Genomic DNA, 11,404 nt, shown 5'->3' on the forward strand with positions numbered 1-11,404 from the left:
CTGACTACTCTTTATTTTAGCGACACCTACAATCATTTTCAAACTAAGCTTTAAATGGTAGAAGATGAACTTGAATCTTTGAAGACACAGATACATATGAAAATTACTTCTCCGGCCTTAAATGTTTGTCTAAGTTGAAAATAATGCGATGATGGATGTGGATTTATTGAGACCAGGCACTGTGCCTATATCTCCTGATACGATTCTTTGGTTTGAATTTTTATTAAATCCATCTTTATTACAACAACATTTATCCAAACCTTCTCCCGGTAAATGACGATCTAACCTCAATTATTTGATGCAAATAGAATAAAGTAATTAATAAAATTATTATGCTAATCACACTGTCATAAAATTATTCTAGATCCTTCAGCGACGGATTTAATTATCAAGTTTATGACAATAAATTCAGAACAAAAGGAAAATGAAGTGAAAATTGTTGATACAGAAATGAATGATACAAAACCTAATACCGCAGTTAAATGGAGTCACAGAAATCTTGCTTTGAAAATTCTTTCTTTGAAAGTAGCAGCTCATTTAAAATGGGATTTGGATATATTAGAAAAAAAATTACCATTACCAATACAGTTAACGCTACTCCAAGACCTTCTTTATATAACATCAGATTTAACAGTTGAAATACCAACTATACCTGAATTTGTAATGCATCCAATTTCTGATCAACTTCTATTTACGATTGTTTTATACCATAGATGGCATATAAGAGCAATTCTTTATAGAGCCTTAAATAACAAACAGTCAAAGCAACAATTTCTTCATATGTAAGACTTTAAATATTCACGTGATTAATTGTAATATCTTGTGCATAACTTCTTTCTTAATTTACTATATATAACAGTCCAGGTATACAAGAATCAACCTATGTACCACCTGGGGTAGTAGATGACATAATTAGAAAATTAGAAACTCAAGTGTCTAATAGTATAACCGTTCTAAATAATGTTCTTGAAAGTAAAGATATAAATCCAAAAATGTTATCCTTTGATACTTTCCAAATGCTATCTGAAGATAGCACAGAGATTAAACAAAATTGGGAGAATATGTATTCTATAAATTTAGAAGAATTTAAATGCCAGGTATGACATGTTTATATGTTTACTATTGTTATGTAATATTTCTTGTATTTTATTATTTATTGTAACATGTTTAGATACATTACGATCTGGCAAGATTTCATTTGTTAAAAGAAGAATACCAAGAAGCAAAGCGTCACATTATACAAGCCAAAGAATTATTTTACAATTTCGATAATTCAGAAGGAAGGTTATATTGTAAAGTTCAAAAAGAATATTTAGATGGTTGTTCCTTAGCATGCGAAGTACCTATAGAAGGAGTTACTTCTAGTCTTACCCAACAATTGCAAGCATCAATTAAAGATCAATATACTGTATGTATCTGAACATAATATAAGAAATTGAATTCTATATAAGATGTTAATAATGGTTATTTGCTTCAGAATATATTGCAAATTTTACAAACAGATAACATTACAAGAGAAATTCCTCAAGTTTATAGAGATAATTTGGAACTCGATGTGCAAGGAGGATCTGTTAATAGAAAACTTGTAGTAGCTCGCGATCTTTTGCTCCAAATTCAATGTTTAAATTTAGTTAGAAAAATTGTAGATGGTAGTATAATTCTTGGTGATTATATAACAGAAATACAAGCAGCTGGAAGCAAAGGAATGGATATATTTCTTTCGGTAAGGTAATTTCTCTATTGTTTTAAATTATTTGTTATTTTATTGTCCATATTACATGAAAACTTTTTTAGGCTCTTGGAAATGTTTTGGAACAAGCTACTGATACAGACAAAAAACGTATTTCTCGCTATCTTCTTTATTTCGTACATACCACTAATATTTATAGGTTTGCTTCTAAAATACTCAGTGATCCATTGTATATGACATTATTTAACGAGGAAGAATTAGAAGAAATCAGAAAATCAGCCACTGTTGAAGAACTTGAAATACCGGATTTATTATTGAAAAATGATTGGGGTATTCCGCTAATAACATATACTCGTCAGTATATGTGCATAAGTATTAATTATATAGCGTAAAATATTGGTTATTAAGTGTTATCGTAATAATAAATTATTTAAATTACAGAAAGCTCAAGGATAGAAATATTTGAATTAGAACAAAGATTAATACAGTCATATGATACTAATGAAATTCACGAAATATTGATACATTTAGATGGTAAACATCGAATGAAACCATTATGGAATGTAAATAGTTGTTGGGAACTACCTATACCATTACAAAGTGTTGTAATGTCTCTTCCCAGAGGATTCCTTCAAGATTATTCATATGTATTGTTAGCAAAAAGTAGGGAATTAGTAATGTCTAAAGATTTTGAAGGGGCAATTGAGATATTAAATGTATTGGAGAAAGAAGTACAGCAACATTCACAAAGTGGAAACACATTAATATTTAAATTGTGTAAATTAGTAAACTGGGAATGCCTTCTTGTAGAAATTTGGAGATGTCTTCACTTATGGCCGGCAACGGGTATATGTATGTACATTTGATTTCATAATCTATTATGATTTAGATAATTAAACAAAAATTTTGTAGGTGATACGCAAACTTTAGTCACAAGATGTAAACAATGTCTTGGAGCATTACAAGCAACAGATCAAGTTATACCAAGACAAGAAATTATTGAATATTGCACTGTTTTTCTCTTAAATATGACTGAGTGGGATTATTTAACAAGTTTAGAGAAACGTTGGAGTTACTCAGAGTTTGCAGCAGCCATCAGTAGCGTTTGTCAAGATATTGTTAAATACAAAGGTGGAAGGAAATTTCCAAGAGAAGCATGGGATATGGGTTAGTTTTCAGAGTGCCAAATAAAAATTTCTGCATTAAAATATAATATGAAATTATATCTTTAGTATTGACTGCCTTTGGACCAAGTAGAGATCAACCACAGAAACGAAGCAACAGTGGCAATAGTGGAACAAGTACTGGTAGTGCTTCAAGAGATGTTATTGCTAGCATTGGAGGAACACTTAATAGATTACGCGAACCTATGGTTCTTACTGTTGTTATTTCATTATTAGCACGTTTGCGAAATGTTTTACGTGATGAATCTGGTCTTGAATTACATACACAATATCTTCCTCTTTGGCCTGCTGGTGTACCAAAGTAAGTTTTCACATAACACAAAATGTATAATGTTTTATAATAATACATAAATGTTATTTTGCAGCGCTAATTCCTATAATATTAGAAGTATTGGAGAATTGCTGTTTCAATTACTAACACAAGCTTTGAAATATTATCCAAGTAATGTTCCTTGGTTGAGATTGATGGGAGACCTTAATTTTGGTATGTATGAAAAAAGGATTAATTTCAAAACTAAATAAAATATAATATTTTTAGTTTTAGGATACTATGAAAGTGCAATAAAATATTATTTAGAAGCTATTATGGTAGCCAGTGATTTGTTCAGTCAACCAGTACCAAGATCACAGATTGATGATCTCGTTTATAGGCGTATGATTAAATGTTGTGCTCATTTACAATGTTATACACAGGCTGCTGTACTGTGTCAATTTTTGGAGGAAGTAGATTATACTTTAGCTTTTAAAATGGCAGCCAGCGATCAAAAAAGTTGCGCACCAGCAGACGCTATGGACGCATACTATCATTGTATTTGGGATACTACAATACTTGAGTATCTCATTCATTTACATACAAAACGTGGTGAACATCATAGAAAACAATTAGCGGTTAGTAATTATATATAATTTATTTTAAATATGTATATATATATTTATAATTTAATTATATTTTAAGATTAAGGTAATTGGTTTATTGGAATTGAATTCTAATAATAATGAAGAAATACAAAGGGAAGCAGCGAACATTCGGAAAGCGAAATTTTTAAGAGCATTAGCAAAACAGTATGTTTATTAATAAAAATGTATATAAAATTTTGTATGACTATATAATAACTTTATACAATTTAAATATAACGATTTTTATATTTATAGTCTGAATTAATAATTAAAACGATCAAATCTCCCTCCTTTACCGCGTTCAACTCGTACCAATCACAGCTTTTTGTTTTTTACTCTAATCGATCTAATGAAACACGGAATTGATAGAATTATTTTGTTACATGAAATATTTTGTTAAATTAACATCACGAAAAAATATTTTTTAAAATATAAGTGATTATTTGTTTATTATAATAAAGAGTTTTTAACACTTTATAGCATATCATCTTTTTCATATGAGTCATCTACGATCAGCCCTTATCGTTGAATACATTGTCGTTGCGTAGTGCGATGAGTGCATATTATTGCTGTACGTAAACGTATACATAAATTATGTTTATATGTTGGAAATGAAGTGTGCAAAAAGAGTTAGCTTCGGATGAAAGATTATAATAAATAGAGCAATTTAACAAATTGTAGGTGACGTGCATAACATTGTTAAAACACAATTCTCATAGAACTGCCTTCGTAAACAAGGCGCCATGATGTTCTTGCAACGCCATAATACTGTTATACGACATTTCGTTCTTTCTATGATAAATATTTATAATTAAAACTATATGTAAGATACGAACGAAATCAGTTACTTTTTGTGTACTTTTCTACATTGTAATAATCTCTGGCTATCTGATTTTGGTGAGTACGTGTAAAAGTTAGTGAGTTCTTCCTAAAATTCTGAAAGTTCTCGGTACTATTGCTTATTGCAAATACCCTCATTCTACCACGAAAAGGAGTGAAAAAGATAGAGATTGGAAGACAGAGAAAAGTTGTAGTGGAAGAGAAAAAGAGAGAGAAATATTATGTACGTTACGAGTGGCTGTACTGTATTACAAGAAAATTTGCTCAGATATTTATCGTGTTCGTAGAATTGTTGTCATTAAGAATACGATAAACTCAAGGTGAAAATCGATAAATTCATAGATATTTTTATTTGATTGTGATGGCGAGAGGTTGGCGTCAAGAATGTAGTAACAGGAGTGGGAGATTGTAGTAAAAACAATGCTGGATCGCTAAGCAAGTTCTGCGTGAGTATATATATATACATATATATATATGTAATTTATTATTAGTTATTTTATATTTTTTTGATGCACATTCTTTATATTTGCGATATTTAATATCATATTATTTCGTTTTATATTTTGTGTATTCTGTATACCAGATTCCTTACATGTCTAACCTCACATCTAACGTAATATTTATTTTTTCATTTAACCAGCGTTAACATTTCTTTAGTATGAATTAAGTGGACCTTAAAAATGCCGCAATATCTTTCTGATATACAGAATATTAATTTAAAAAATAAAATGTATTGAAAACAAATACTTCTGTAAACGACATCAGAAAATTTTGAATAAATATGAAAATTGATAAAATGATATTAAATTACAGGTTGCTACAAAACGGAAGCTATAAAAAATTCATACATACAGTTTACATATTACAGTATTTTTAACATGGACGATGAAGAAGGATCATCAAGTTCTGGACCCATGTCTTCATTGAACAGTTTGTTTTCATTTACTAGTCCTGCTGTAAAAAAGTTACTTGGTTGGAAACAGGGTGATGAAGAAGAAAAATGGGCAGAAAAAGCAGTTGATTCATTAGTAAAAAAATTAAAAAAACGGAAGGGTGCAATAGAAGAATTAGAACGTGCTTTGAGCTGTCCAGGCACACCTAGTAAATGTGTAACAATTCCAAGAAGTTTAGATGGTAGATTGCAAGTTTCACATCGTAAAGGTTTGCCACATGTAATTTATTGTAGAGTATGGAGATGGCCAGATTTGCAGTCACATCATGAATTAAAACCATTAGAGTTATGTCAGTACCCTTTTTCTGCTAAACAAAAAGAAGTTTGCATCAATCCTTACCACTATAAAAGAGTGGAGAGTCCAGTGCTCCCACCTGTATTAGTTCCTAGACATTCAGAATATGCTCCTGGACATTCATTGTTACCATTTCAACAAATAGCAGAACCAACAATGCCACATAATGTGTCCTACTCCTCTAGTGGATTTAATGCTGGATCTACTGGTGGTGTAAATCCAACATCACCTATGTCTTCTGTTGGATCTGTTCCCAGTCCAGGAAGCACAACATCACCAAATCCACAAAGTCCATATGGTACTAATGGGCTACCAGAAACTCCTCCTCCAGCATATTCTCCACCTGAAGATGGTTCACAACCTGGACAATCACCACCACCTGATCCAGTAGCAATGGATACAAGTGGATCAGCTGAAGTAGCTCCAGTATGTTATCAGGAACCACCTTATTGGGCCTCCATTGCATATTACGAATTAAATTGTAGAGTGGGTGAAGTTTTTCATTGTCATTCTCACTCTGTTATTGTGGATGGTTTTACAAATCCAAGCAACAATTCTGATCGCTTTTGTCTTGGACAATTGTCCAATGTAAATCGTAATTCTACTATTGAAAATACAAGAAGACATATAGGCAAAGGAGTACATTTATATTATGTAGGTGGCGAAGTTTATGCAGAATGTCTCTCTGACTCTGCTATATTTGTACAATCTAGAAATTGTAATCATCATCATGGATTTCATCCTAGTACTGTTTGTAAGATTCCACCAGGATGTTCATTGAAAATATTTAATAATCAAGAGTTTGCCCAGTTACTTTCACAAAGCGTTAATCATGGTTTTGAAGCAGTTTATGAATTAACAAAGATGTGCACTATAAGGTAAAATGTAGGATTTAAAAATTAATGTTAAGTAGCATAAGCAGCAATATGTAAGTTGCAATAAATATATATTTGTTGCAGAATGTCATTCGTTAAAGGATGGGGTGCTGAGTATCACAGACAAGATGTTACATCTACTCCTTGTTGGATTGAAGCACATTTACATGGACCCTTACAGTGGTTAGATAAAGTGTTAACACAAATGGGTTCTCCTCATAATGCTATAAGTTCTGTATCATAATTTGTGCATCAAATCTAATAGCAAAGGGAGAAAATAGTGAACTGTAGGAAAATCTGATGATTCAAGAACAGTTTTTAATATCATCATATAATATTTTAACTAGTTATTGTAAGAGATTTATGAAAGTATCAGAGAAAGTGGTAAATGAAAAACTGCCTAATGAGATTTTTCTCATGTGAGTAAACTGAAGCTAATATGATTATGAAAATAAAGGGTTACGAAAGTTCATAATTATTGAAAGTGATCCTTATTAAAGAAATTTCGGAGATTACAGTGTACACGTAAAAGCTGTACAATTTTTTGGCTGTTAAATAGGAGAAGAATTATAGCAGAAAAAATATGTGTTATATATGAAGAATCATATTTTTCAAATATATTCAATTACACTTATATATAATACGTTATTTTATATGGAAAATTGTTACAAAAATATGTCCTAATGCTATATCACGAATGCTTCATTAAATTGTTTCGAGACTTATACTGAAATCTACATATGCGTAGTTAAAGAGCAAATCAACTGTAATTAAACAAAAGACGATTACTGAATAATAATATACGAGAATGATTCAGAATTACATCAAATAACATTTTAACATTTATAGTTTTGAATACAATATGCATGCTTCTTAAGCATTTGATTTATGCCTAAACAAGTCTTAGAATATTTAAATTCATTACTATTAAGATTATAATCTAAGTGTAATTAATTTCAATTTTACTAATTGTAATACAATTAATATTTTAATATAAACATCAGATGCTGATCTCACGTTAACATTTGAAAGTTAACTGTATCTGATGACATATTGGAATATTAACTTTGATAATGCATATAAAAATATTTTTTGCGCAACGTTTCCTAATATTTGCGAAATGTAAGCCTTTGGATGTAGCCTTATAAGAAATTAATGTGACAACTAACATAAAGTCATCTACTTACTACTTGTCGAATTGAGAGTAATATAAGACTTATGTGTTAGCTTTGCACTTTTCAGAAGTGTTTACAAATTTCAGGCTTTGACAGAAGTTTATGTACATATAAAAAATATAATATTATATGATGTTATATGCAATTCAAATAATTGGCATTACATTTGATACAAACCATATGAAAATTCTGTGAATTGAATTCTGAAAAGTGCCAAAAGTGTATGTATATAATGCCTTTCATTTAAATCATGTCGAAAACTATTTTTGTTGATCATTAATAGGGAACTTAAGCCAATGGAGAAAGATTTACCTAGAAAATATTCGGTTACAAAACATATTGCTTGTTTTATATATTTTACTGAATAACATGCAAATTTTATAAGAACATTATAATAGTGAGCATAAGAATTATATATCACATACACATTCAATAATGAGCTGGGAAGGTCATATGAATACTTAGTTGAGATTAAATAAAATTAAATCAATGGAAAGTGTTATGCATTGAAATTTCATTACAATCAACGCTCATGTCTGTGTCTTTACATATTTATAACAGAACATTAGCTTCATGATGTAGACGTTTATTATATACATCGATTCTCATCTTAATTTTACATTAAGGTACGCAGGTATTACTGAAGAAGCACAAATCTCAACTTAATGTTACTATTGGAAATACCTATAATGTATATTCGAATGATCTTCTGGCTTGCTGATAAACTTACGATTATAATTCAAATTATTTTTATGTATATCTTACGAATATTTCAATTGTAAGTGAATGAAGAAAGTATACGGATCATATAACTTTAACGGAGAGTACTTGAGAACTGGAACAGAAGTCACTGCCGCTTGCTGTTACTTATTTGTCGATGTACCTAGCTGTGATTGTTTGCTACCAAATTTAGCAAATTACGTATGGGTGATCAACGATGGTAAAAGTATTTGCTTTATTGAATCAATGAAGATGAAGATATGTATTTGAATTTAAAAGCATAATCGTACAAGGAAATATGACAATAACGCTTTAAAAAAAAATACGACGAATAAAAATATTCAATCAAAGGAACATTTATCGTACCACGTACCATTTTTTCGTGATCACCTGTAATACCTATTTAGTTGAAAAAAAGAAAGATAATAATAATAAGAGAAAAGTATTTTTCATCGAAACGACGCTGTAATTGGTATAGATAATGTCTTAAAATAATGTAAACCTGTTAACAGAAATGTGAATTAATGTTTTAGGTATATCGAGCTTGTAGCACTCGTAACGAGCACAATGCTTTATCGCAATATGTATGTATGAATAGCTAATATGTAATAACTATATTTAGAGCTTCTATTCTTTGTTGGTATCGTTTTCAATTTTTTTACTGTTAATTGATGCACCATATATTGCAAATCTTATTTCCAAATCACCTGACATTGCTTTCTAATTCCTAAGTTTTGCAGAACTGGATAAGAGCTTAGTGAGTATTGCAACAACAACATTATCATGCTACAATTTATATACTTAATTATGTGCCGCCCAAGTTGTGCCTTGGATATCTTTTACACAATATATTTCAAATAAATATACAAATATGAAATGAAAATTTGCTACAATGTGTAGTGAAACAAATGTATTGTTTGTCAAATAGTGCTTACATATATTTTGATCGTATATTATGTGCAAAGTACACTGCCTATAATGAGATTCCTAAATGCGTAAATATATATTTAAAAATACAATAGTTTTATAGAAAGAAATTTATATAGATTATCATGATTGGTGATTTGGGAAAGATTTGTGATTATTTTAGATGTCAGTCAGTGTAAATAAATTCTTTTAGCTGTAAAAAACATTTACAAAATCCATTCCACATTTATCATGTAGATCCGATAGCTACGGGCTTTCTCTTTAATATTTTCTTTACGTCTTTCAGAGTGTCGGTATCATTGTATATTATTCCAGAAGATGATCGTGATAATAAAAAACACAGCTATTTATCATGATCGAAAGTACGATATCAAATAAATTCTGTTGCAGAATTATAAAGATTATCAACAGAAATATCGATCAGATATAGCTAAACATAATTAAAGCTGCATACATTTCTTTATCCTTGAAACTGATATCATTCGCACATATAGAAATCTTCATACTTTCGATGATGTAACAGCAGATGCTGATTTGTTGTAGCAATCAACATTACGATATCGTACAGCTCTGCTATCGTTATTAAAATTATGAAATTCTTCAAGAGAGACTTCGTACGTATTAGAATATTATCAAAAAAAATGTACTCTTGTTTCCTCTGTCAATCTTTCGAAACAAAGTCAGACTTCGTTCGACGATTCAAAAATTTTCATTTGTGCAACTGTATCTGCATTTCTGGTAATTACTGTGTTGTGCAGTTACCGAGTATAAATAAAAAATGTTTCCTATCTGTGTATCTATGTGCAACGAAAACACGGTAGTTTTATTAATCTTATAATCGATCAACACAATCCGTATTATACCCTGTATTATTCCCCAAACTTTCTTATACGACGCTGTATTTTTGTATATTATAATTTTATAAAGATTGAAACATTTGTAAATGATAACTATTAAATTAAATATATTTCAGATTTGAATAAGAAAAGGAAGAGCAGGACTTTTACACTAGTGACTAGTGTTATTATAGGCCAGTTCGTACGCGAAAGTCATTGGTCTGTTTACAAAGAGCGTGTAATCCGATTCGCTGTTTTTCGTAGGAAGAATAGTTCGAAAGTATTAACGGATATTGTTATGTATTTTCTATTTCAGTACTCTCGTATTAACCTATTATTTGAATTAAGGCAACCAGTTTAAGACAAATAACCTAAATGGATGATTTTAATCTGGTAAGCTTGCGAAATACAATTTTACGCTTGTTTGTCATTAGAAGTATGTATTTTTTAATCATGTGTATGTATAAATATGTAGTATTCATTCTGCAAATGCGAATGGGGTAGCATATTTGAGAGGAAAGGTCATTAAATTATTGATAATGTTGTTTAGCACGATCTAATTCTGCAACCTCCAATAGGCAACTCTTGTAGATTTTTATGAGCTAAACATGAATTTGCAAATCGTTTTTTTCAGAATCCACAATTTTCGAAAACAACAATTTTGAAAAAAAATTGTACATTTTCGACTTTGGAGATGTTTTGTGCTTTTAAAGTAACATATATCGAGTTGTTGTTGGGCAAAATAGATTCTGTGGACTCTCCCAAATAAAATGATATATATTATTATTACATTATAAATATTTAATTATGTTTAAATTATGATCAAAGTAGAAAGGACATATAAAACGCACTATTTTTACTTATATTTCTTAATTTATTTAAAAAATTAATGATCTAGTAGAAAATCTAAAAATAGCACGTGATAAAGCAGACATTTCTTCTAAGGAAAACATGAAAAAGAACTATGTACTGTTTCCAATATAAAAGCGAAACAGTTTAACAAAACACGCGGC

The 11,404-nt window shown here is 29.9% G+C and overlaps 1 protein-coding gene across 1 annotated transcript; it reads left to right on the top strand.

Moving 5' to 3' along the window:
- Positions 1 to 124: 124 nt before the first annotated feature.
- Positions 125 to 10,368, top strand: LOC126868129 (integrator complex subunit 8-like). The gene is made up of 15 exons (XM_050623350.1): positions 125 to 269; positions 365 to 782; positions 860 to 1,097; positions 1,172 to 1,408; positions 1,478 to 1,723; positions 1,795 to 2,044; positions 2,132 to 2,542; positions 2,603 to 2,857; positions 2,923 to 3,175; positions 3,240 to 3,358; positions 3,413 to 3,762; positions 3,830 to 3,940; positions 4,983 to 5,061; positions 5,425 to 6,736; positions 6,818 to 10,368. Exons 1-15 carry the CDS (start codon positions 149 to 151, stop codon positions 6,975 to 6,977), a joined length of 4,560 nt encoding a protein of 1,519 aa, XP_050479307.1. The 5' UTR covers positions 125 to 148; the 3' UTR covers positions 6,978 to 10,368.
- Positions 10,369 to 11,404: the final 1,036 nt, after the last annotated feature.

The sequence above is a fragment of the Bombus huntii genome, chromosome 7 (assembly GCF_024542735.1).
Source record: "Bombus huntii isolate Logan2020A chromosome 7, iyBomHunt1.1, whole genome shotgun sequence".
NCBI lineage: Eukaryota > Metazoa > Arthropoda > Insecta > Hymenoptera > Apidae > Bombus > Bombus huntii.